At 40.7% G+C, this 27,925-nt stretch overlaps 2 protein-coding genes across 2 annotated transcripts; both read left to right on the top strand.

Moving 5' to 3' along the window:
* Positions 1 to 928: 928 nt before the first annotated feature.
* C7 (complement C7) lies at positions 929 to 27,829 on the top strand. The gene is made up of 18 exons (XM_051768227.1): positions 929 to 1,086; positions 1,379 to 1,434; positions 1,955 to 2,030; positions 3,012 to 3,153; positions 3,929 to 4,070; positions 4,870 to 5,008; positions 5,656 to 5,778; positions 6,838 to 7,081; positions 7,734 to 7,847; positions 11,477 to 11,643; positions 12,652 to 12,880; positions 13,491 to 13,662; positions 14,033 to 14,120; positions 15,368 to 15,500; positions 16,275 to 16,466; positions 18,868 to 18,964; positions 24,110 to 24,294; positions 26,184 to 27,829. The coding sequence occupies exons 1-18, from the start codon at positions 1,081 to 1,083 to the stop codon at positions 26,369 to 26,371; spliced, it is 2,493 nt and encodes an 830-aa protein (XP_051624187.1). The 5' UTR covers positions 929 to 1,080; the 3' UTR covers positions 26,372 to 27,829.
* Positions 8,675 to 9,843, top strand: LOC127460979 (coronin-2B-like). The gene is given in 4 exon segments (XM_051768165.1): positions 8,675 to 8,683; positions 8,767 to 9,022; positions 9,025 to 9,545; positions 9,547 to 9,843. Coding segments are annotated over 4 exon segments (1,083 nt in total).
* Positions 27,830 to 27,925: the final 96 nt, after the last annotated feature.

Genomic DNA, 27,925 nt, shown 5'->3' on the forward strand with positions numbered 1-27,925 from the left:
ATGTACGGAAGTGATGACAACATATGAACTACATTATCTAAGAGTTTCATAGTTACTAAACCTGAAAAGTCCCAAAGACTCTGGCTTATCTAAATTGGCTCTGAGGAGTGGACATAGGCATCCCTCACATGAATGGAGTATCTCCTTAAAAAAAGCAGACCATACCATCAGAGTGAAGGGCTTAAAAGTCACCATGTAGTGATGCTGCGACATGAAGCATTTAGTCTTCTGAGGACTGTGCAAGCAGTTCAAAATTGGTGCGGTATCTGAGACCTAATATATAAAGAGTTTTCACATAGAAGTGCTACTTTTCTGTGAGGGTGTTATCTGGGCTACGCTAGAATAAATTAGTGTAGATTTCTCTAGCAGTGGCATCTTGTTGCTGTTACTGCAATGGGTCAGCTCTGGAAAGTGAAACAAATCAAAACTAAAAATAAGAAGGCATGGCAGGGTGAGGAAAGAGAAAATGAAGTACTCTTCTTCTGTATGAATATCCCCGCAAAAAGCAGGCAGAACCAGGCCATAATTGACCAAAATTTGCATTCAGATCCGTAAGCTGATTTTCAGTGTGAAAACTGATACAGAAAAATCAGCAAGACTTCAGTGGAGAATGAAGATTTGTAATTAGCAATATCAGCTTTATCAAGAGCAGCTCTTCCTACTGAAGCTGTGAACTCAGCTGTGATGTAGTGTGTGTGGCCTGGGATCTCTGAAAAATCTTGTTCAGAGGAAAGAAACTGTGAGAGAGAAGATAAGGAGAAGTGATGGTTCTTCCAGTAAGTGCTCCTCACAATTTTCTGCCAGTCCCAGTCAATACATCCAACACTTGATTTATGTATCTTAAAAACACTGAGCAGTTCCCAAAGCAGACTTCATCCCTGGGGAGGACTGGATGGGTTAAGGTTAAAATTCCTTGGCAGTATTCAACCCTCTTAGAGAAAGAAAAGCAGAACAGCAAGGCAGAGTGAGAAGACATGAACAGCAGCAGACAGACTGACTGACTCCTTTGGCTGCCGAATTGAGAATGCTGAAAGTGCATATTCCCTGGTAATTGCTGTATATCTGAGTATTTCATCTAACATGAAGGTAAGACAGTTGCTTACTTTATTAGTACTGATGAAGTTGAATATGTGAAGTATAATGACATATGATTTTGTATGGAGAAATAGCTGAAAAGGTAATTGGACAACACTGCAAGAAATAAGAAAATTAAAAACAAAAGCTTGCACAACGCAGCTGAGAAAATAAGTTTGAACTTCTCTTATTTCTTAGATGATTAGTGTAAAAATTGCAGAAACCTTGAACAGCTGTATGAGCTGAAACAGGGAGGAAAAAGCAGAAAAGCAAAGTAGTTTGCTTTTACTTCTCTTTTTTTCAGATGCTGGGGATTTTTCTGTTGCTGGAAGTTTCAGGCTTCTTTCCTATTTTTACCAGGTGAATATTTACTTAACAAACTATATGCTGAAGGCTAAGCATGTATTATTAAGGTGCATCACATAAGGCAGGCCTTAAAAGGGTCTTCAGATGTATTTCCTGGGACAAATACACACTGTTTGGTGTCAGTACTGCCGCAGCCATCAGTGGCACACACAGCCCCTGTCAGCTCCCTGATGGGGACTGCCCTATCCCTGATTTACAGTGTGAAGCTGGTCTTTGAAACTTGTTTTATAGTTGCACAGAGTCGTTGCTGATCTTTAGACTGGGTGAATGTGTCTAGTTTCTTCTTTTGAGTGACCAGAAAAACCTAAGCTGAGACTGATTTCATTCTTATCTATGAAAAGCAAATCCAAGTGATTTTATAGAAAGCCTGATCATAATCCTAATTGTTATTGAAGGTCTGATTTACTGTTTAGGAAAGTTTTGCACTCATGTTTATGGATGGAAATCACTGATGATTTTCCTCTCTCCTTTTTTTTTTTTTTTTTTAATTCAAAAAAACTGCCTTCTGGAGCAGCCCTTCCCCTCCAGTCCATTGCCGCTGGAATTCTTTTGGCCCTTGGTCTGAGTGCAATGGCTGTACTCAAAAACAGGTATAAATGGACACATCTTTTCTCTACTCATGACCTCATAAGCATATGTGATTTTTTTCTCGGTAACTAAGGAGCCACTGTATCTTTAAAACCCTAAATCAGGTGTCACACAAAAGCCCCAGCAAAATGAGAAGGCTAAAGAGCAGAGAACTCAGAAGATAAATTCTTAGTCTCTTCCCAGTATGTTCCCTTTCAAAGCTAGGATGTTCATGTTGTAAAATAATTTGTGCTCTTTTTATTTTGGTGATGGCTTCAAAAAACTCAACTGAACTGTTTGGTAAACACAGACATTCCTCCACTGATGCTGGTTTGTACCAATTTCACTGATTTTTCATTAATGGTGTCACATCTCAAGGGAAGAAAACATAGTTGTGAAGTGTTACCCTTGATGAAACTAAGTTGATGATTTTTACATTGAAACTCTATTGATGTACAAGACACTTGCTTTTGATTTTCCTTTTCATCTATTTTGATGTTGCATCAATTAAGAACAGATTAGTCAAAATTGAAGATGTGGCATGAGACAGTACTTTTTTTAGAAACAAAAAGTAACTCTCGTGATATTATATTTTACCATATTTTTAAAGATATTTTTTACTCTGAGAAACTTTAATAACAAATTCATATCAGGCATGATTGGTCCTATTAAGAATGTAAAAAAAAGCCAGAAATTTCTTGGCAGCTTTCTCTTGCCTTCAGTTACGTATTACATTTTTGAACAAACCAAGCCAAGCTTATGCATCAGTCTAAAGACCTTATAGATAAAGGAGTTGTCTTTCTATTAACTTGAGGGTTCAATTAGATTCTTGGGAGTTTCAAACCACCACACCATATTATGTTAATAGCAGGTGTTATTGTTCTCCGAAAAAATAGTGAATATCTCATTTCCTTACAGCAGCAGTGCGGTAGCATTGTCTTGACAGTAGCACAGTATTCCTGCTTTACAGCTGGATTTTCTAAAATCTCTTGATTTGCATTCAGGTTCGGAGACGGACAGTAGCAGTTTATGGCCAGTATGGGGGAAACCCCTGCTCTGGGGATGCCTTTGAAACAAGACCATGCACGCCCACAAGGGGGTGTCCAACAGAGGATGGCTGTGGTGATCGGTTTAGGTGTTTCTCAGGTACCATCCAAGATTTTTTCACCATTTTCTAGTCATGAAGTTAAGAAGAAAACCTTGTTATCTTTGAACTTTAGTAAATGGGCAGTGTCTTTGCAGAACTCTTGATATACAGATGAATTTGATTTAGGTAGTTGTTTCCTTTTTTCCCAGCCTTAACTATGCATGGATTTCATTTCATCTGGAGCATTGCAGAGCATTGCAGATAATATGCTATAGCCCTGGTATCCTCTTTAATTCATTCTGCCTTACTTATTTGCCCCAGAGAACAGTCTTTTTCATTATGAGAAGGTAGTTAAGGAGTGCAACCTTAGATGTGATCGTTTGAAGCTGTTCTGTGCTATATCCAAGTATCTTGGAAATCACCTGGAAACTAATGCTCCGTAGAACAATCATTGTATCCAAGCAGCCTCCATTACCTTCACAGAAGAGCGTATTATCTCAATAGGTAGACATTTATTACAGAGGACCATGATAAACGTGTTTTGGTGCTACCAGAGAGATAATCACAGTTAATCATAAGTGATGGTCAAAGGGTGAAAGCTTCGGAAATAAATCTAGAAGTCAACTGTTTTATTGATATGTCATAAGCCTCAAATGGTTGTGGTTCCCTCAAGTGTGCTGTATTCAACAAGCTGTTGTGGGCACAGACTGTTCATTGTGGGAGTGAATATGCTAATTAATGTAATAGATAAATAGGACTTCTGCTTTGATTTTAGGTGATCTGTTTTTAAATTAACAAACACTCCTTTGCCTGTGTGTGTTTGTTCTGATTTAGGTCAGTGCATTAGCAGATCCCTTGTGTGCAATGGCGATCAGGACTGTGAGGAAGATGGTGCAGATGAAGATCGATGTGAAGAGAAGAAAACTGTATGTGATATTGACAAAACACCTCCAAATTCAGAACTCACAGGAGGAGGGTAATGTTCCATGCCAGGCTCAATATTAGTGGTGCCACATACATTTACATTTTGATGTGTTTACAAGCTCTAGATGTACAGATAGACTTCCTGGGCTTATAGTAAAACATCCCATATGCAAAAGTGTTTGGTAGAACTGCCTCCATTATGCCAGTGGCTCAGCGTAGCCAGCATATACAGGTCCTTTGATCTGAAGCACAGAGTAAAGCTTTTAGTCTTTCATTCCTGTTATTGAAAAACAGCTTTAAGATATAAAATTAAATTTCAACTAATAACCCCTGATTTACATCATGGAAAAAATGAGTCAGCAGTGCTCATTCTTTTTATTCATTGCTGTTGCATTTAGTACTGTAGATCCATATGTATTTCTGTTTATACATCCCATCTGCAACTTAGCAAAATAATTATCTTAAGTATCTTTTGTGTTGTTATATCCCTTGTTATGCAATATACTTCATATATAATAAAACCACCCACATTTTGGGATGGGTGCCCTGCTGTTTTCATGTTGCAGTAATTGCCTGAACAATAGAATTTAAAATCAGTCGAGATAGACACGAACGTGTTAATGTTAAGACATAATGAAATACGTTCATTTGTCTTGACAAATCCAACATTTCACTTTCAATATTGTAACATGCTATCCATACTGCAGTTCTGCATGTATAGAAGTCTATCAGGTGATAACCCCTTTTCTTGGGTAAAAGATCTTACTTTGCAGATCCATCATTCAGTTATAATGGCTCTGTAATTTTTGGCTCCTTGTCTTAATGACCTTTCATATTTTTTCTTCTTTTAGCTTTGATGCTATTACTGGTGAGACCAAGGGAAGAGTCATTCACACAAAAAGCTTTGGAGGGCAATGCAGAAAGGTCTTTAGTGGCGATGGGAGAGAATACTACAGGCTGAGTGAAAGTGTTCTTGCTTATACTTTCCAGGTATGTTTCCATTAAGCACAGCTTTGTATTTACAGTCATGATTAAAACTGGGAGAATGATGCAAAGCTTGCAGGGGCCTTTGGCAGGTATGTTCCCTAAACACATCTCAACAACACCTGTTCCCTCTCTGCAGTCGCTTATTATTTGAAATGCAAATTGGTGTATGTCTTGCTAAAATAAAAGGAAAAAAAATTAACCTTGAATATAATTTCTAAATCTCTCACAGTTAGACTGCATGTAAAGCCATCTCCCTAGAATAAGTAATGGCTTGAATCACCCTAAGAAATGTTTTGGGGGTGAAATGCAAGGCTTTGGGGTGCTTTGTGTGAATCTTTGAGATATGCTTTGGTTGAAGTCACTGTCTCAGAGATTCAATTTGTATCACATTTATCAAAAACATGCCAAACAATCCTTAGTGTACTTTATTTCATAATATAAATACTTAATATCCACATATTAACATCCATATATATGGTTGAATGCTTTTCCAATAGTATTCAGTACTTTTTATGAAATCTGAAATGGATTCAGCCTGGAAAACACATCAGCTTTTTTTTCATCTGTAAGGACTTGCTCTACTCTTTATGTTATCATTTTAAAATCCTGTATGAACCTCTTCATACAGACTTCTATCTTTCACCTTCTAGGTCAAAGTTCAGAATGATTTCAGTTATGAGTTTTTCAACAGCACCTGGTCTTATATGAAACACACAGAGAGGTATGAAAACTCAAATAGACACAGTTACTCACAGAATGAAAGTCTGCGAAAGGTATGTATAAGTTTTCACTGTGGCTTAGTATTTTGCATAAACATTTTCATCATTTTTTATGTGTTTTTATAGTGAGATACAAATATTTATTTTATCCAGACATTTTTGGCACAAAGTGCATGACATTAAATATCCCATAAAACCTATTTGTTAGTAATTTATTTATTTACTAGCTGTTTTCCTCACTATTTGAGGGAGAAAATCTTTGACTTCTTTTGGCTTCTTTAGATATTTGATTCATCTTTTCCGTTTTTACTAGGGATTTATTGCCCTTTTTTTTTGGTCAGTATATTGGAGCAAAAAATTTGCAATAACTCTGTGATTAATGTTTATTTACTTTATAATGCATTTGCCATTTGTAGAACTCCATTGAGAGAGATATCTTATGTCTTTAGCAACCAGGAGGTCACAGTGCTTATGCCTTCATCTTATTTTAAAAGGAGAGAAATAATTTGGGAGTAACTCTCAATGATGAAGTATAACCTATATGTTATAGCAAAAAAAATCAAGTAACAAGTACGTGTATTTTGTGGCCCCCAAGCAGACACTAACGATGACATATTTTGAGACTCAACCTAACAAAGTTCAAAAGCAACTATGAGAGTTTGAAATGAATAATATTGTATAGGCATATAGGATTTTATAACTCAGAAGCGTCCTCAAAATGGCTAGAGACCCTAGACTTATCTAGACAAAACAGAGTGCAAGGGACATCTCTCTACTGCCTCTGATTTGCTTTCAGAAAAAGCTTGTTAACCTCCTACTGCCAGGCTTCTGGTTCTGGAAGCCACTGTTAGCTTTGCAGAGTGATATTTTCCTTTCTTATGCTTATGCTAGTTTTCAAGTACACAGGAGGAAAAGAAAGATGTTGCAGCAAGTATAAATAAAAGTCCAGTGATATTTCTTGACTTCAGGGTGTTCTTTTTAGGTTGATTGGGTTGATGAGACAGCTATGTAAGGCTGTTGATTAGTAGCCAATGGAATATACATGCCACCTTGCTACTGGGAGCCACTCTGATAGTGACATGGAGCATGACTGATGCCTTTTCCTTCCCCCAGAGTAAGCAGCTGATGGTTGTTGAGAACAGTGTGGAAGTTGCTCAGTTCATTAACAACCGTCCTGACTTCCTCACTCTTGCGGAGTCTTTCTGGAAGGAATTGTTCAACCTTCCCGTTGTCTATGGCTACAGCATCTATCGAAGACTTATTGAACATTTTGGGACCCATTTCTTACACTCTGGATCTCTAGGAGGACACTACAAAGTTATTTTTTATGTGGATACTGACAAAATGAAAGCAGAAGGTAGAGTACTAGTGTATTCATTGCAGGAAACAAAGTCAATAATCAAGAATAAAAATTTATTTGCATGTTTTCCCAGCTAATATCTAAAATCAAGTAAAAGACTTCTAGAAGTCACCACATTCTCTTCATGAGCAAAAGAAAGAAAACTAAAAACAGGGCTCAAACCACAACACTTAGTCCTAGATCCATGTGTTTGACCTGCAGCACTCTGGATAGCAAATATTTGATAGTCAGTTGAGGACCTCATCAGGCTAAGCTTCAATTCTAGTGCCAATATAAATGTCAAACAATGTTAAAGTTTTAAAGTCATTTGGAGATGAAGGTTGGGTAAAACTGTGTAAAACACAGTAAATTACAAACAGAGAAAATACTAGAGTGACACCTATGGTGGTAATCAGTGTGGAGCAGTGCTGCAGGATTAGGGACTGCTGAGAAAATAAATGAAACTAAACCTTTTCCAGATACATCTCTCATCTCTCAGCCTCCATCCATAGGCTCCAACATGTGGATCTTCCCACAGCACACACATACTTGTTAGTTGCCTTCTAATTTAGGCATAGTACTTCATGACCTCTCTAGCCAACAGGAAACTCAAAAATGAATCCAGCACACTTTCTGTGTACAGTACTGTTAATGGATGGATTATCTGCAGGTGTCAGCATAACAAACTTATACGAGTGTACCACATCAGGATGGAATGCATTCTTTGTGAAAAAGAAGAAAGTGAAATGCACCAAACTGGATGAATTACTGCAGAGTTCTTCAGGTAAATATTCAATGATGACTCATACAGTTGTCATATGTCCAACCTTCATCTCATCCTAAATAACTATCAAAATGAGGAGCAGGTGTTGATAACTTTGTTGAATTCTGTCCTACCATGCTGAACCCAGACACCAACTGCCTGATTTAAAAGGCTCTCCAATGCTCATCAATTATTGCTAATGCTTTCCCGTAAAGAGCACTTTTCTGGACACCCTAAGTCAGGGCTGCCAAGACACTTGCAAAAACAGATACTTCTTATATATTATCAGCTTGTAGTGGGTTGACCCTGGCCAGAGACCAGGTACCCACTAAAGCTGTTCTCTCACTCTCTCCTGTGTCCAGTTGCAGAGGCCTTGTGGGTTTCTGGAGGGTGCACATTCCAGGTTACAGTCAGCTTGTGAGCCCCCTCTATCGAGTGACGCAGAAGAAGAACCATTTTAAGTGGGGCCTTGAGCAACAACAGGCCTTTGAGCAGGTCAAACAGGAGATAGCCCGTGCAGTAGCTCTGGGGCCTGTTTGAACAGGACCAGCTGTTCAAAATATCCTCCAAACGGCAGCTGGAGAGCATAGCCTCACCTGGAGGCTCCGGCACAGAATACCAGGAGAAACCTGAGGTCAACCATTAGGGTTTTGGAGCTGGGGTTATCGAGGATCAGAAGCCCACTACACGCCAACTGAAAAGGAGATATTAGCAGCCTATGAGGGGGTTCGAGCCACGTCAGAAGTTGTTGGAACAGAAGCATGTCTCCTCTTGGCACCACATTTGTCCGTGCTGCACTGGATGCTCAAAGGGAACATCCCCTCAACACATCATGCAACTAGTGCTACATGGAGCCAGTGAGTAGCTCTGATCACACAGCAAGCCCAAATGGGAAAACCTAATTTCCCAGGAATCCTGGAAGAGATTATGGACTGGCCAGAAGGCAGGGATTTTGGAGCACTTCTTCGATGGCCTTCCCATCACCAAGAACATGCATGACAACCACTTCTGTGCCGTCAACGCCCTCTTCCTTGCCATCGTCACCAAGAGTGCTGGTGGCGGCTCCTTCCTCGTCAACCCCCTCGAGCAGACAGGCCAGTTTGAACCAAACTACCCTGAGGTCTGTGGGCACCAGGGCACTGTGCTAGACATCAAGTGGAACCCCTTCATTGAGAACATCATCACATCCTGCTCTGAGGCTCCACAGTGCAGATCTGGGAGATTCCTGAGGGTGGGCTGATGAGGAACATGATGGAGGCCATCCTGGAGCTCTGTGGGCACAGCCGGTGCATGGGGCTGGTCGAGTGGCACCCGACCACCAACAACATCCTCTTCAGTGCCGGCTACGACTACAAGGTCCTGATCTGGAACCTGGACATTGGGAAGCCAGTGAAGATGATTGACTGCCAAAAGGACGTGATCCTGTGTGTGTCCTTCAACACAGACAGCAGCCTCCTGGCCACCCCCTGCAAGGACAAGAAGCTGCTTGTGGTGGAGCCACACTCTGGGTGGGTCCTGCAGGAGGCCAGCTGCAAGAACCACTGTGCCAACAGGATGGTGTTCCTGGGCAGCACTAAGAGACTGCTCACCATGGGCATGTTGCACTGGAAAACATGGCAGATTGCCCTGTGGAATCAAGAAGACCTGTCCATGCCCCTGATCGAGGAGGAGATCGATGGGCTCTCGGAGCTCCTCTTCCCGTTCTACGACACTGACATGCTACCACATGCTGTACCTGGCTGGGAAGGGCGATGGCAACATCTGCTGTTACGAGATCAGCTCCAACAAGTCCTATCTGAGTTACCTCATGGAACTCCGCTCCCCGGCCCCACAGAAAGGACTGGAGGTGATGCAGAAGCACAGCCTGGACATGTCAGTCTGTGAGATCTTTCAGTTCTACAAAATCATCACCCTAAAGGGGGTCATTGAGCCCATCTCCATGATCGTGCCAAGGAGGTCTCCTCCCAGGAGAAGAAAAAGAGGAAGGCTGCTCTTCTGGCCCAGTACACCAATGTGACCAACAAGGAGGATGGTGGGGACGAACAGGATGGACCGACTGGGACATTCCACCCCTCACCTCTATGAATCACATATTTAAGAGTCTTAAATTCCACATTCATCACACAGCCTACCCTTACATAAACAAAAGTAAGAACCTACCAAAACAGAATATAACAAAAATTCCCTCAACCAGAAATCAAAATAACATCACTATAACACCAAACTTAAGTGGACAATTTACACAAAATCCACCCTTTGTACCTTTACCACAATTACAGCAAAAAATTCCCCACGATCATTTCATTCTTTAGCATTGTTCGCTACTTGTTTTGCCTGTTACCTCTCCCAATTATTATCCTTATCTCAAAATCCTCATGATTCCCCATATGGGCCACCAAAAAGACTGTAGTGGGATAACCCCGGCCAGACACCACATACCCACTAAAGCCACTCTCTCATTCTCCCTCCACAACTGGACAGAGGAGAGAGAAAAAAACAGCTAAGGGTTCATGAGTAGAGATAAGAGCAGGAGAGGTCAGTGACTGATTACCTTCACAGGCAAAACAGACTCAAAGTGGGGATAGTACTTATATTTATTACTAACAGGATAAGAACCAAAGAGTGAGAAATCAAACAGTCTTAAAAACACCTCCCCCCACCCCTCCGTCTTTCCATCTTCTCCGTCCTCCCCTCCAGCTGTGCAGGGGGACGGGGAGTGGGAGTTATGGTCAGTTGTTGTTTCTACCACTGCTCAGGGAGAGGAGTCCTTTCCTTGATCCTGTGGGGTCCCTCCCACAGGAGACAGTCCTTGATGGGCCTCTCCAGTGTGAGTCCATCCCTCGGGCAGCAGTTCTTCCCAAACTGCTGTCCCCTGGGTCACTCCTATGTGGGGTGCAGTCCTTCACAAATGAGCTGTACCAATGTGGGTCCCCCACTGGGGCCACAAGTCCTACCCGGGAAAAACCTGCTCCAGCATGGGCTTCCCTCTCCCCAGGCTGCAGGTTCCCAGCAGGACCCTGCTCCATCTTGGGCCTCCCACAGGGTCACAGCCTCCTTCATGCATCCCCCTGCTCCAGCATGGGCTCCTCCATGGGCTGCAGGTGGGTCTCTGCACCCTGATGGTCCCCCATGGGCTGCAGGGGCACAGCCACTCCACCATGGTCTGCACCACGGGCTGCAGGGCCTCAGCTCCTGTGCCTGGAGCACCTCCTGCCCCTCCTTCTGCACTGACCTTGGTGTGTGCACTGTTGTTCCCATGTTCTCACTCCGCTCTTCCCTGGCTGGAGTTTCTTCTGCACAACAATCTTCTTTTCTTAAATATGTTATCACAGAGGCATTACTATTACTTCTAATTGGCTCAGCCTTGGCCAGCAGCAGGAAGCCCATCCTGGAGCTGGCTGGCATTGGCTCCACGGAACAGGGGAAGCTTCTAGCAGCTTCTAACAGAAGCCACCCCTGTAGCCCCTCTGCTACCAAAACCCAGCCACAGAAAACCACTACAGAGCTCTTGATCCAGGCACAGGTGGTTGAACTGCACTAGCGAGTCCTTTCACTACTTGCTGGCATAGTTTTTGTGTGTAATGTTTCTATTTTCATTTGTAAATATAGCAATGTCAATATTTTCTGTATTTCCTATCCTGAATCTACAGGAAGCAGTGGTAATAAGATTAAAGGAGACCCTTACATAGAAGGAGGAAGCCCAGGTGCTGTTGCTGGCCTTAGTTATCTAGAGCTGAATAATCCTGCTGGGAACACTCGAAGATACAGCTTGTGGGCTGCATCAGTGACAGATTATCCCAGAGTAATTAAAAAAAAGGTAAGGCTATTTTCCTGAAGCAGAGGTGAGCAGATGGGAGAAATTATTAAGCTACAGCTGGTGATTAATCAGGCTGTGGTCTACACTTGTTTTGTTTTCAGATCACTTTGTAAAAAAGAAAAGTTCTCAGGAAGAAAATGCCATGAAGTTAATATGATCAGCTACATTACAAATCTAAGTCCACAGGCAGGTCAATACCTATAATCTTACCAGCCTTCAGTGACTTAAGTGGACTTCTGATTAGGAATAGAGGGTCGCCCTAGCATTGGAGAAAGCCCAGACTTGAAATAGCCTCTTTCCTGAAATGCATATTGGCATATCTGTGTGGTTTCCACTTCCCTTACAAACTCCTGTGTATCCCTTTTATCCCTCCTCCTTAACTCTGCATCCAGAATTTTAGAATAACTAGAGATTTTGAGAGTCAGACACTTCAGAGCTCGGTGTGGCCATATGCACTACGACCTTGTCTACATCCCTTTTGGGAACTGCTCATATACTGAAGAATGGTATAAACCCAGAGTATTTCTGTCAGGAAGTTTTCAGCTAAATGTAAAAGTATATAATATAAAATAGGCAATCGATATTAAAGCAATCGAAATTAAAAAAATATTTTCAATTATTGTTACCTTTGATCACTGTTCTGTGAAATCCACCATAGTGGATTGTTCAAGTGTCCAGTTTTTTTATGCTAGGAACAGCTGAGTGAGAATCCAGGTTGCTGGTGGTCTGTGTTACACTTTTATCTCAGCCATATCCTCATAGTTCAGATATGTTTAAACATGACTGATGTACCAACAGCTTTAAGGGATGGTGTTAAGCAGAGCTAACTTTTCAGAAAAAAGCTAATATTAAATACTAACATGAGATTTTAGCTAGTCAGCAAATTAAAACATCTAATGTGCTAATTCCCATGTGCAGGAGCATATGTCACAAATTATTTTGCATGCTTTTAAAGCCTTATATCCCAATCATAACTGCTTAATTTACATGTTTCTCTACTCTGTGTAGCTAACACCATTATATGAGCTGGTAAAGGAAGTGCCCTGCTCCTCAGTCAAAAAGCATTACCTAAAACAAGCAATTGAAGAATATATGGCTGAAAATCATCCCTGCAAATGTCAGCCTTGCCAGAATGGTGGTGAACCAGCTGTGGAAGGAACACAATGTGTGTGTTACTGCAAGCCTTACACCTTTGGAGCAGCTTGTGAGCTGGGAACTCTCGTGCAAGATCAGCCAGGTCAGCACTATTTGAATTTGTGAGAGTTTAGAAGAAACAAACTGTGCCCTCCTGCTTCCAGAGTCTGTCTGTCCCACTGCACACCCGTGCAGTGCCTGCTTGGGTCAGGTACTATTGCAGACATACAGCATGGGGGGGGCCATGTCAAGCCTGAGTCTTTGTTTAACATGTTTAAACAGTACTTACCAAAGAGCTGGTTTTATTATTAATGTTAAATACAGTGGACAATAGTAACTACTCAATGTTACCATCTATAATTAAGTACATATCCTGAATTAACCAGTATCAATAACTTCAAAAATTTTTCTTTTTAATTTTGTAATTAGTTGTAGCTGATAGCTGGTTTTGTGTTCTCTCAGAAAGTGATAATTAAATTAAAGTGATAATTAAATTCCACAAAGCCTTTGTGGAATTATACTGATGTACAAGGCAAGTTGGGTAAAGATGGAGGATTAGATCATTGCAACCTGGAATTCTCTGTAAGGACACAGTTGGGACCATCACTAGCTTTGAACAGCCTGTGCCTTTAAATCACTCGCAGAGAGTGCTTTAAAGAGAGAGTGGTTTAAATAGAGTGGTTTAATGTGAAATATTCCCAAATGTTTAATAGATGTTTTTGATGGACGCTGGAGCTGCTGGTCTTCTTGGAGTCCTTGCTCAGGGGGAAGGAAATTGAGGAGTCGAACCTGCAACAACCCCTCCCCACGTGGGGGTGGGAAGACCTGCACAGGAGAGCAGAGCGAAAGCAGACCATGTGAAGATGAAGAGTTGCAGCATCTTCGGTAAGCAATCAAAAACATTTGGAGCACAACTTCAGAAAGATTTAAAAATTTATTTCAGAAGGGTGCATAAGCTATTCAATTCAGGGAAAAGATCACTTGCTGAGCTTTAGTATTTCAGTTGAGAGAAAATGAAATTCAAAAGCTGTGAATCCAATACAAGGTAAGACTAGAAAATTGGGTAAAAGCCAGTAAACTTGACAGCATACTATTTACCACTCTCTTGGATAGCCTGGCAGTGCCTGATTTAAATATAATTGTGATGAAAATGTAAGCATAATAGCCTTGAAAACAGGCTTCACTGAGAAGTGTAGCATTTTGAAAGGAAAGAAGACTAAATTTAAACTAAATTGTACTTTTGTTTGCTTCATAGCTTGATTGAACCACACTGTTTTGATTTATCCATAACTCCTACAAAATTCTGTTCACCTCCTCCTCCTTTGGAAAATGGATTTGTTCAAGTAAGTTATTTCTATCGCTCTGTTATCTGTCCTATCCCTACCTGCAATGTCTTTACTGTAGTTAATACAGACGTTCATTTGCAAATTTGTATTTTTCTTGGTAAGCTTAGTATCAGACCTACTGTAGAGCAACTTGTGCAGCATTTTTCACTGGCTGAAGTTTACATGACAATATCCCAAACTTCATGCTAAGAATGAAATAAATCCAAAAAAAACATACCCCCAAAACCAGAACAAAATCTTTGCTTTTCTGCGTGATAATACCTACAGAGAAAAGTCCTTTAACCTATGTATTTATTAAAAGTTTTCTGAGCCATATGGATTACATATAAAAGCACAGGAAATTAGAGAAAATTAGAGAAAAAAACACACAGAAAGTAAACTGTCCATAGTCATCCAACTAACAAAATATAACAAAATTATAAACAAATTTTAGGAATCTTCACTCCGTAACTCACCATTCCACTTTCTTGTTCCTTGGTGAAACTGTGATCTGGCAAGGTACTTGGCTAGCTGTAACTTGGGCCTATTTTAAAAAGGAGACCAAATTCCTCCCTTGGAGGAATGGATTATGCCTTCTCCATGTTATCAGGCTGTCAAAATTCTCCTTGCTCAATAAATAGATAAAAGGATTAGTTTTAGAAAAATCAGTTGGTTGCCTCTACACAACTGCTAATTGAGGCAAGATCCAAAATTTTGCTCTCCCTCTTTTGCCAGGATTTTTTTTTTTGGTAATTAATAGTTGTCTCCTACATTGATGTTTTTGGTTCACAAACTAAAGGTGCAACTCATAGAGTAGTCTCAATTTTTCATAAGATGTCTCCTTGGAAGACAGTGGGATATAAAATGAGAGAAAACCTGTGTCTTCCAGTCCACCATATTAAACTTTTGAAAGCTGATAACATGCCATCCTAAGAATTAGCAAAGCCATTATCTCCCTACTGATCTCCAGCCCAAGTTGTCCAGGATCTTATCTTGCCCTGCTAATGCTTGATAATAGCTGTATTTGCAGTCAGTTTATGCATCATCAGAAGAGTACTGTTCCATATCCCTTTTGATCACATTTACTGACTATTGATAACCAGGATTGCCCCCAATATTCCAGATGCTCTCATCAGTGCACTGTAGAGAAGCATTAATACTTCTCACTGTCCTCAGCCACTGCATCCCAAAATCAAAGACAGTTCACTGCTGCTGCTAATTCTAATACTGTATATCTAAAATTTCACCTGTTTATTTTCTTTCAGAATGCTGAAAACTCATACCCTGTTGGGAAAAGCATTGTTTATGCTTGCAGACATGGATATTCTCTTGTTGGTGATCCTGTTGCTAAGTGTGGTGATAATTTACAATGGCAAGTTGGAGACAGATATTGCCAAGGTATGTCTAAATGATTCTTGTTTTGAAATACAATTCTATTTCTGAATTCCAGTGAAACATCTCAGAACACCTGCTTTCCAGCGACAGCAGGGGGAAAACACACACCCTCATTTCCCAGTTCCCTAGTCACAATCAGGTCTAAACCAACTTTTATTGTGAATCTAGATATAGTAATACTGAATGAGAAACACACCCATAAAGCCTGGTTTTAAGAAAGACTGGAAGTGACGGAGACTAAATTCCAGTCCAGGAATTCCTTCCTGTGGAAACACTTTTGTTGCTATATGCAAGTCCTATAGCTATATGCAAGAACCATGGGAATTTTCAGCACTGTGTTTCAACAGCATCCTTTTCTCCTTCCAAGCAGAACCGACTGTCCATATATGCTAGTCCACACTGTTTAAAGGTTATCTCTTTGTATATCAATACATGACCTCCCCAGCATCCTGTATGTATGACCACTCTCTACAGGACGTTACTTCTTATTATGAACTCTCAACAGAACCATGGGTCCTAAGGACAGAGAAGCCCTCATAAAGCTAGACTGCACCTGCAGGCAGCAGCAGAAGATTCTGCCACTATGTCCTTAGTATTGCATATTTGGCAGGTGTGATGAGTTAATATCCTGCACTAACATGACTGATAAGTTTCTGCGGGAAAATCAGGCAATCTCACTATTCAATTTGTTAAGGAATTTAGGAGACAATAAAATATGTGGTTGCTTTATGCAATCCACTGATTCACTGTGGCTATCTCAAATGCTTCAATCCTTAGAAACCGCTTGTCTCCTGCCCGACCTGGAGGGGGGTTTGCAAGGACAGCCGTGGAAAGCTGTGTATGAGATTGGTGAGAGAATAACTCTGTCCTGCCCACACAGCATGCACTTAGAAGGGGCACACTCCATTTTGTGTGAGCCCAGTCTCAAGTGGTCTCCTGATGTGAAGACTGTCCAGTGCAAGACACCAGGTAAGCCGTTGCAGTCCTGCAAGTACAATGGAGGAGTTTCTTTCCTGGACCAACTATGCCTTATGTAGTTAAAGTATAGACAGAGCTATTGCTGATGCAGTGATAAGCCACCAGGAGGAAGCACAGAAAATGTGTTTTCTGTGGTCTGTTCAAACAAGATGCCTTAAGGCAATTTATGTGAGATTTTCTTATGGCTTTTTGCTTCACACTCCCCTATTGCTATCACATATTGTCACTAACAACATTTTAAGAGATTGCCTGGGATGTATGCTGTCTATTCTGACATCCAAGTATACTTCACTTTCTGCCCATGTTGTATAAAACCACCACTATATGAACTGCACTGTAGAGACAGAGTTTTTCTATGTGGAAACTGTTCTGTACACCATAGCCTCTCATGGCAGAGAAGGAGAGGGCTGGGTGACTCCTTTTGCTCATCTGACAGTCGCACAGCTGATATGAAGTAAATGTCCAAGGACTGGAAGCAATGGGAAAATGCTGCTTTAAGTTCATGGTGAGTGCTGTAAGCTCTGGGTTGATATGGACAGACACTAGCAGAAGGGGAATTGGGCTACAGCACTCAGCAGCTCTGCCTAAGTTGTCTTTTCCAACTGTGGAAGACGGACAAGAATTTCTCTTGAGCACTGCTGTAGTGCTGGTCAATCACACAGGGGCACCCAAGCAGCTTGCTGCTTCAAGCCAGTAACAACTTCATCTGAGGTCCCAGATGTTCCTGTATTCTCCTGGGGACAACAGTCGTTGCTGCAGAAGAGTAGTCTTGTCCTGTTTCTTGTCTGTCCTGTCCTTATCAACCAACTGCTACCTGAGGTTTCCTCACCTACAGGAAGACGAAGGTGACAGTCAGGCTTAGACCTCAAAAAACAACAGTCCTGTGAAATTCCTGGTGTAAGTCATCTGCTACTGTGCCATAACCAAACTCACAGGAAGCACAGGGATTTCAGAAGGAATTGCATAGCCGTACGTAAACAACTCACTGCTGCTAAAGTGCCAGAGCAGCAAATGCTGAATTGCTGTTGCCAGTTACTTAGGCTTAGCTTCAGTGATTTTAACTTAGTTTTTTTAGTTGGTTGGTTGGCTTGGGAATTTTGGTGGTTTTGGTTTTATTCGGTTTTTTGGTTTGTTTGGTTTTGTTTTGTTTTGTTTTGTTGTTGTCTTGTTGCATCACATTCTAAAATTCCAGAAATAATTAGAAAGTTTCAAATGCTTCTACCTTTAGAAACAGCTTATGCCTCACTGTATGGCAGCATTATATTAATACAAAAGTTTTTTAAAAAAGGACAACAGTTGGATTAGAAATCCAAGGAATTGGAGTTAAAAACCCAAGGAATATGAGATAAGAAGGGTAAAAATTAAGAAGATATGTATACACAGACATAGTGGCATAGATATGTTCGGATGGGAGTATTTAGTCAGCAAGTGTCAGCAACCATCAACTATGCAACCATCAAGCCCAGGGATGAAGAAAATGCAGTGATTTTTGGTGTAAATTTACCCCTCTGCAGGAAGACAGGGTTAGCCCTGCTGTCTGTATTGCAATGTGCTGCAACTCTTTTTTTTCTTCTTCTTTGGTAATTTCTGTCCATCTATTTTGCTTAGCCAGTCTTAATCTGTAATGGAGATTTTTTTTTTTTTGAGAAAGGCAACAACATTCTGGAGTACTAAAGTTTCGTGTTAACAGACACATAATCTAAAATACAAATCAGGATGAAACCTCCTCAGAACTTGCATCCATATGGATTTAGCAAGATTTGCTGTTACTTGCTAAAGAAACCTCCAGAGAAATGTTTAGCAAAGTTTGGAATACAACTGTGTGCATTAAGAATGGAACATCTGCAATGATGAAAATTCCCCAAGAATTACTATTGCTTTCATTTTTAAAGTTAGTACAGATTGAGGGCTAATGATGGAACTTGTAGTTTTCATTACTATCAGTGTATAACAATATTTGGGTTCAGATTTCTACAGGGGACTTTGGAGCCTTAGCTTTTCTAGTGACAGCAGTGAAATCAGTAACTCTGAAACCTAATGACAAAGCCATTCCCATCTACGATTCAGCAGTGCTAAATTTAGAAGAAACAAATAGCTGCAGCAGAAATTAGATGAATGCTTAAGATTGAACACAGTACCTGTCTCTTTCCATCTGACTTGTGACCCATAGATAAATTATTGCACAGCAACTTTGCAAAGTGTATCGTATCTTTTCAATAGTGTTGGTTCCTTCCATGCAGTAGATACTTTTAATGAACATGCAGAATGTGACTTTGTGTCATGATTGTATAATTCAGTGCCTGCTAAACTCTACTGATAATTTCAGAGTAGACCTTTAACAACCCTTGTTTTTCTGACCCCTAATATCACTGTTTATGTTCTTCTACTTCAGTGCCCAGTGTGAAACCAGAAGTGACAGAACCTAAATGTCAGCCATGGGAGAAGGTATATCAGTCACAATGTGTGTGCAAAATGCCCTATGAGTGTGGGTAAGTTCAGGCTCAATTAGGCAATTACATTCTCACTTTATTCAAGACCCATTACAGTTCTTAAGTCTTCAGTCCATAACAGAGGAGAAAGCTTTACGCATATGAGAAGGAGGCATTGTAATTTGCTTTACAGCTCAATCAATGTCCTATTCATCGCTTACCTGCCTTGTCAGAACTGTCAGTGGGCTTTAGTAGTGATGAAATTTGGTTGGATGACAAAAGGTGAAGAGATAATTTCGCTTTATCTGTGAAATAGATGGAAAAAGATAAAATTATGTTTTCAGGATTTAGAAGATGGAACAAAACTTAAAACAGAGGCCCTTGGGACATAAATATCAAACCTATAAGCTAGTGAAATAAAATAGATTTCTTTTTGCTGCTGAGAGACTGTGGGGTTATGAAAGGCACAGTAATCTAATTTCATCTCACATTTACAGAGCAGTTTTCATAGTCAAATCACATCACTTTCCTGACCTCATGGTTTGCAGATCAGGGTTTATTGTTTCCTGTTTGATCTAAGGCTATATTCTGCAATAAGCAATGCAGAAGAAATACTGTAAGGAAATTACATCACCTGGCGTTGATGGTCAGATGTGCCAAAGAGCTCAGCACTCCAACATCTGGTCTGGTTTGCATAGACTGGAAGATGTCTCCTATAAAGTCATCACACAGAGCATGAGCTCTAGATGAAATCTGGCCAGGTTTATGTGACAGCAGGAGCTGAGCAGTTTGGAAACACCAGGATAACAGACCCAATTTGTCTTATCCATGTGTAGTAGGAGGAAGAAACTTTGATGTCATCTCAAGTAACTATTCCTATCCATAACACCTAAATATTTTATATAATCTAGTTATGGTCTTTTTCTCTCAATACTTATTTAAACAAGGCAACAAGTCCTTCTCTGGTTTATGGATGTGTTAAGGTTAGTTAGAATACGAGGGGAGTCACAATGCTAGGGAAGGCCATGGGCAGATTCATAGTAACCTTGGAAGTTAAATGAATTACATTTAGTTATTTGTTTAAACTTCATTTATAATTAATCTACTACTTGCCTGTTTCTATTTTTTTAAATTATGTTCAAAATAGCAAGAAGATAGATAACAGTCATTCCTGTTACCTTATGCCATCTTTTCACTGTCTTGAAATAACACATCTAATGACAGAAAGATAAATCATCAGCTGTCAAAGCAGACTAATCTTCCAGCCTGTTAAGGCTGTAGGAGTAAGGCATATAAGCAGATCTTGGTCCTTCTTCAGAGAGCAGAAGTAACTTGCTTTGCTGTGGCAGTGACTTTCAGCACCAGCCTCTTCTCTGAAGAGAGCTGGGAACAAGAAGAGTTCGTGTGGGAACTTAGGAACACCATGGCTTTCTCCATCCTTTCAGTTTCCAAGAGACTGCCCAGGACAGCACAAAACCCCCAGAACAGGCTGGTGAGGGGTAATTTGTCCCTATGGTATGGTGCCTTAGGTTAGATCAATTCTCATCAGTTAGAGCAAGGGAACAATCTCTGGCACCAAAGCTGCTAAATCACTAAAGCAGCTCCTGGTAGACCTCTGGCAAGAGCCAATTCCTGAATAATTCCCAGGCACAGCATAGGGAACACATACTTCCCAGGAACACATAATTCCCAGGCACACATACTAGGGTCAGAGACCATTCTGGTCTGATGCAGTCCCCATCGTCTGGGAGCAGAGAGAGTATGGACACCAGCTACTCTGTGTGGACTGTCTCTAGCACAAGGAAGGGGTCAGAGAACAGCTGATGTGTTAATACAGATGGAACCTCAGACTCCAGGAGCTAAGAGCTATCTCCACAGTGAAACATGAGATTTGACAATTTTTAAGTACTATCCCCTCTTTTTTCCTTAAAATTTATTTGCATAGTGTCTATGTCTCTCCTGAGAGTTCTTGGATTGTGGTATATTACAACTTAGGGTCTTGAATGTAATTTTAGGAAGTTAATATCATTCGCTGCATGATGAATTTTTAACTTCACCAAAAGTTTCCTACCTCTCACTGTAGGTGAGAAGAAGAAGGTATTTGTGGACTTACAGATATTATTTAATTTCTCACAATATAAAATATTAGTAAAATGTTTTTATTATCCTAGCCTTCTTCTTCAGGTAAAAATATTACATTTCTCACATTCTCTCTACAAGGATTATTCCTTGTCTGTAATAATTTTTATTGGACTGCTGTGGTGCTCCCAGCCCTGGGAAATATCCTTTCTCAGCAACGAGTGCAAATTATTAATATCTCTTCTGAGTGCAGATTCTCCATTCTTTTTCTTATGCATCTGAACATGTTGATGCCCACTGGCTTTCTCCTAGATGACCCAGCTATAGGAAATATTTAAAGACGGTTTGAGGCATTGTACTGTAGCGTGAATTTGGCAACACAGTCCATGAATTCCTGGATTCATACTTCAGCAGCTGGTTAAATCATCTCCCTTTCTTCTTTTGGGTGTTGCTAAAGTGGTGCAAAGCAGGCAGATTAGTGCAAAGGTCTGGTCTTAATATTTTCAGATAAATTAGGTTGCCTTGTGTACAAGATTTTGACCTTAAGTCTCAGATACTGAGATTTATCACTTGGGCAAGGAAAGAAGGTGTCTGAACAATTTTAAATATAACAAACAACTTAAATACAGATTAGTTGCTTTCCCTGGAACACATTTTGTTCTCCCAAATTTAAGACTACATTTAAAGACGGAGTTTTTCTTATAACTCTGTCTGCAAAGGAAATTCACTTAAAGCAGTGCTCCACTAACTCAGAGGCTGTGCAGCCACATGAGCAAACGGTAAAATACATACAAATGCACCTGCTTCCTTTATCAGCTGCTTGGTGCTACATATCCCTTGGGCTGTCCTCTTACAGTGCCTCAGAATAAGAGGGTTAACCTCATTCTTTGTGTTATCAAAAGAGCATTAATGAAAATTCATGCAACTAACTTTATTAGTGATATAGTGGCTGGTATTTTGGCTAAGCACAGCAGTTAAGGGACTTTTAGCAGTTGAGGATGCTAAGTTAAGTGGGAGATGTAATGTTGTTACTAAAAATATTTGGTCACAGGAGTGGTAGTTTGGTCTAGGCCTTCCTTGGTTACCAGTTTGTAACCAGATTTACCCAGTATTCCCTACAATTTTTACGTAAGCCGGGCTATAAGAAGAAAGGAGGAGAGGCCTTCACTCTCTTTCCTTCCGGCGGCTTGGAGGTGCAGGTTCCCTGCTGTTGAGTCTGTCATGTTGGGGAGCGAGGCCTGGTAAGGCCTTGTCGACCTTGGGAGACGGAGGTTACCGGCGATCGTTCCAGAGCGACTCTCCATTGTCCCAAGGAGAGTAGTGAGATATTTCTTTGCTAACTTTTTTAGTTGCTAGATATCGGGCTACTAATCGGGATATATATATATTTTATTTTGGTTTTGTTCCTTTTCCCTTCCCCCTTCCCTTTCCCTTGTGAAATTGTATATATATTTCAATTGTATATAACTGTAACGTAAGTGTAAATATATTTATATATATTGTTTTAGCTGTCTCTCGTTTCGGGTTTTCTTGGTTGTTTTTCTCCCTCTTCTCCCTGAGGTTTGGCAGGGGGGACTTCTTGTGGTAAGGTTTGGAGACTTGGCAGGGAGCCAGCTTCAAACCATGTCAACAGGCAGGTGCATCAAAGTTTTCAGGCTCAACTAGTGAAATTCATACCATATTTTAAATATCCTAAAGAGGCACTATGTTACAGGTAGTTTAAAATTTCTGTAAAGCCAGCTCTTCTAAGAGTGTTCCAACCTTCTTTCAAAGAACCATTCCAAAAGCTTGGAGAAGAGTCTTTTCCTTAGTGTCTCATTTATAGATCAAAACCCACTTTCTAATTCACGGAGTGGGATAGGGGGGTGGGGCAGGGGGAAGAAAAGTCACCTTAATGCTTGACAAGCAAGTGAGCAAAGTTTGAGTCAAGACTTTCTCACTAGATTTCCATATTCCGAATTCTTCTTCCCTCCTCCAACAAGCCGCTTTCACAGGGGGTTATCCTCTCCTTTCAGTCAGCTCATCAGGGCCATGTGTCTTTACCTCATCAGTCTCTCCTGCTCACCAAACACCTGTTTGGCTGATATTGGCCTTCAGAACCGACCCATAAGACACTAAAAGTTTCTGTGAGAGTATTTGTGAGCTCAAAATGAGAGGCTGTGCTGAAAATAAGACTTCAGGGCTGAATTCGAAGCTCTCCATCTCCCAGGAGCATCTCTGCTCTCTGGTAGCCTGTGCTGCACCTTACCCATGGCTGTAAAGTACATCCAGGAAAGTACAGCATTCCCTGCGCCAGACGGTTGTTCTTTTGCTCACTCCACACATGCCACTGATTGCATTGAGAACAAGTGGAGAAGATTGGGGTTTGAGATTAAAACAAAGAAGTAATAGGAGGGTTTTTTTCCTCCGCTCCTACACTTAGAGCATGAATCGCAAATGATGACAACTTCCTGGAACTGTCCCCAAAATACAGTTCAAGGTTGTCCAAGAATTGTTGTTGCCACTTCTCCACCATTTAAGAAATACACCGGCAAGTTTCCTGGATAAATATTTTTCATAAATTTTTTGTGGAGATGCATGTGTATTTCCAGAAATATCTTTGGTCTCTGATGGTGAATCATAAGATTTTATTTAGTAAAAGCTGTGATTTTTAAAGGACAGCAGAGTAAAGATCTAGAAGCATATCCTGATGTATTAAAATTAAGAAATACTTGTAAAATATTTTAATATTTGTGCATGTTCATATATATCATTATATGTATGACAGTGTTTTCTGTGTGTGTACTTATGTTCCTGTATATGTCATAAATTAGAGAATAATTGAAGTCTGAAGTATTTTTATCTAAAGTCTCTCACTGCTACAGAGGTCAATGGCAAATAGAACGTAATATCCCTGTCCTTCACACAGGACAGATCTTGACTTTGCTAAGGTACCATATGGAAAAGGAAGAAGTCTGGATTTTTCGCATGTCTATGTCTTTAGTTCCTTGGTGCCCTCTTAGGATGTACTTCAATGAACAGAGAAACTGGAACTGGACTCTGAATATTTTCCATTCTCTCGGCTCTTTTTAAGATGTGCCAAGACAAAGCACATTTAAATAGTGCAATCCTTTCTTTTGTTTTCAGTCCTTCCCTGGACACCTGTGCTACAGATCAAAGAACCAAGAGAAATACACATTTAACTGTTTGCAAGATGCATGCCTTGGAGTGCACAGGCAGAAAATATTCTCTCAATAATGCAGAAAACTGCAAAATATCCCAGGCAACTGAAATACCTTGTGGATCATGTCGTTCATGGGAAAAATGCAATGGTAAGAGATTCGTCACAATTCTAAGCAAAATTTTTCATACAACCAAAATGAAGTCTTTACCCCCAGTCACACATTAGCAGTTAGTCTGTCCTGATATGGCGTCTCCAGTTCCTCCCAGAAGCACCATGCATTGCTAAGCTGATTCAAACCATCAACCCAGTGTTTGGTGTCCAAACACAGCAGGAATCTCCAACCATGGAAAAGAAAACCCCACAGGACATTGTAGCAAAGGACACTATCTGCAGGCAAAGCTTATTCCTAGTCCCTGTTAAGTGAGTCAACATTTTGGTCCACTGGAAGTTTTGGGTGAAACCCTTGCCCTTCTCCTTTTCACTATTTCTACCTCTGGGAGTCCTTACTGCCCACAGGAATAGGTAAACTTTTCCAGAAATTTGCCAAGCAGTCTCCCCAGCAGTATCTTGTAGCAAGATTTTAAATGTCTTATTGCATACTAGCTAGGAAAGCCAGTTACTGTTGTTTGTACTTCATTGTCTATCCCCAGTTTCTCACACAGTTTCTCTTCCCTCAGAGGAAATAGTTCCTGTGTTTTGTAACCTGTCTGCAGTGGAAGTTTTCAAATTCCCTGATATATTTTCCCTGAGTGTCCTACACTATGTTGCATTTAATGGAGGGTTGCCAGGAATAGGCAAGATGAAGAAATAAATTAGGGTTTTAGAAGTGCCCAAGCTAGAGGCACAGTTATTGTTATAATTTGAAAATAAAAAGGATTACTTGGTATGAGTTCATCTGTTTTGTCTAACAGTTATTATTTTTGAACAGACAAAAATAATAACAAAAAACCAAAGATAAAACTGGCTGAAGCTTCAGCAGAGACAAAAACTGGCAAAAAAAATGTAAGCATACAACACCAAAACAAAGCCACTGTTATGAAAAATAAATCTCAAGTAAAATCTTCTTATGTGATTGTCACTGATACAGCTACATACATTCATTTATAGCAGCAAATACTTTAATCTTAGTGAAACTGCCTGTATGAAAACAAAGATACAAGTCGTAAGAGTTTGCATGATTAGTTTGTTAGTGTCCAAGGACAGATCTCTCATTTTACGTGTTATCTGAGCACTGGAGTTGTAAATACATGCACCAGTTCAAGCAGTAACATCAGAGAAATCTTTGAGGCACCTTGAGCAAGCTTCTCCCACAATCATGATCAGCCTCTCCGAGCAGAGGAAGTCCCAGCAGTGCCCCACTTGTTTCTACTTCTAGTTGTTCTGCAGAACCTAAGCTAATATTACTGAAAGGATTAGGGAATTAGGTTAGGAAAACAATCACACAATCATAGGAAGCTTTGGGTTGGAAGGGGCCTGTAAAGGCCACCTAGTTCAAGCCCCCTGCAATCAGCCACAACATCTTCAACTAGACCAGGTTGTTCAGAGCCACATTCAACCTAGCCTTGAATGTTTCCAGGAATAGGGCATCCACTATCTCGCTGGTCAACCTGATACAGTGTTTCACTACCCTCATCTGAAAAAATTTCTTCCTAATATCTAGTCTGAATATGCCGTCTTTCAGATTAAAACCATTAACCCTTGTCCTACCACTGTAGGTCCTACCAAGAGGGCTGTCCCTATCTTTCTTATAAACTCCCTTCAGATACTGGTAGGTGCTATAAGGTCTCCCAGGAGTCTTCTCTTCTCCAGGATGAAGAACCCCAACTCCGTCAGCCTATCTCCACAGGAGAGGTGTTCCAGCCCTCTCTGTTTCTTCCTCTGAACCTGCTCCAACAGATCCATGTCTTCCTTGTGCTGAGCACCCTCCAGAAAATTTCTGTCAGACCTACAGTTTTACTGGAAATATTTTAGTCTGTTTTTTTTTTTTTGTGACTTGGATCCTATCCTGAATGTTTTTCCTCTGTGCTTTTTGTTTAGTGCAATCCAACAACTGTGTTTGTGATGAAGATGGTCTGTGTGAGGACGGAGGCATACAGGTCTGTGCTGAAGTGAGCGGCTCTGCTGTCCGTCGGACCATGACGGAGTGTGAGGTTGGGCAGCTCAGATGCCAGGGGCAGGCTGTCACCCTTGTCAGCATAAGGCCCTGCGACGTGCAGAGTAAATAAGATACGGTTACAGTTTATTTTGGTTATTGCCAGGGGATATCTCAAAATGTGTCAGCTCTTGGGCAGGACATACTTTGAACTTTGCTCTGCCAAATGTAAGCTCTGCTGTGAAATCCACTGCAGCTGATGAGATTATGCATCTGGTCAGCTCTGAATCAAGGCCTGAGGCTCTTCGTTAGACAGACATGTACTTACCAGTACTGCTCACAATAGAGCTCTTGCTTAGGCACTAGCCTTAGCACTGGCAGGTTTACTTCATATTTCCATCAGATTTTAAAAAATATTGCTGAAGTGCAAGTGCCAAAGTAGCTATTATAGTGATGGATTACCATGTCTGACATGGTAAATTTGTTTTTACTAAAGCCACACATATGCTTTGCATCTATATCAGCAAAACATATAGACTAAGCTTTACAGAGTAGGAGGTATGATTCTTCTCTTTTAATAAAGCAGCTTATTCCTACTGTGTGTTATTCAGTTGAGCAAACAGTGCACACAGCACTGAACCTGTTGTTGAGCCTGATGGGCTTAAAGGTCCAAACAGTGTGCGTTAATAGGAAAGCCACCTTAAAGCATTGAGAACACAGCTATGCTTGCAGCTTCTTGTGCACAGAACCACTTAATGAAAAATTGCCATTTTACATTGTCATTGTTATCATGAGCTACGTGGAGCACAGGTAACTCAGTTGCATCTGTCACGTACATTTATGTTTGTGACAAGACCAGTTTCCTTACAGACCATTGCACAAAGAGGCCTTCCACCATAGTAAAACTTTGTTAAAGACAGCTGTTAGGGAAAACTTATCCTCACAGCAATGGAGACATTCTGTATTCAATCCCCCTGGAAATACCTTTGGACAGTCTTCAAAGACTGTTCCTGAATAAAAGAAGTCTCTTACGCTCTTTCCTTACACAGCTAAGCATGCTCTCTGGTGTAGTCAGATAGTGACACCTTTGCTTACATATTACAAGTTCATTCATGAACCTATGCTGGCAGTCCTATCCCTTCTGACTGTTCAGGAATGCAAACAAGGTCAAAAGGCTGGATAGCAAATGGGTGTTCAGGCAAGTGCAATACTGCCAGCAAGAAACATGCATGCTTTTAAAGCAAGGGATGTTATTTCTTACTATCAATGAGATAGTAAGATGAAACATCTCTCTTGGTAGTCATGTTTCTACCAGTAGCTTCCTTGTGTAATCCCTACCCTCAGCTGGAAAAGCTTTGCTTTGGATGATGCTTACAATGAGGAGTAAGACAGAACAGGAGTAGCGTGCTTTTCATGGGAGACTCTCTCTTGTGGGGGCAGCTATGTTGGGGGAAGGTTACCACCACACTAGCTGAAAGGACTTCCTGACCTTTATGCTGTCTGGAAAATATTTTTTTTTTATAGCAAATAATAAATTTTTGTGAATAGTATACAGATGAAAGCAAGTACAATAAAATCCAAATAAATTTAATTGGCTATTAGCTCTTTATTATTTGCTCAGGAGTACCATGTCTGTAGAGCATTCAGCTGTCTGCCACCTGATTACTCCCCAGTCACTTGTCCACAA

The sequence above is a fragment of the Manacus candei genome, unplaced genomic scaffold (assembly GCF_025592945.1).
Source record: "Manacus candei isolate 608988 ecotype Guabito, Panama unplaced genomic scaffold, ASM2559294v1 h1tg000093l, whole genome shotgun sequence".
Classification (NCBI taxonomy): domain Eukaryota; kingdom Metazoa; phylum Chordata; class Aves; order Passeriformes; family Pipridae; genus Manacus; species Manacus candei.

Bases quoted from the DNA above. Each gene is read 5' to 3' on its own strand.
- C7 (XM_051768227.1), top strand. The intron at 5,009-5,655 runs GTATGTTTCCAT...TTCACCTTCTAG, and splicing joins TTCTTGCTTATACTTTCCAG to GTCAAAGTTCAGAATGATTT. The intron at 5,779-6,837 runs GTATGTATAAGT...TCCTTCCCCCAG, and splicing joins AGAATGAAAGTCTGCGAAAG to AGTAAGCAGCTGATGGTTGT.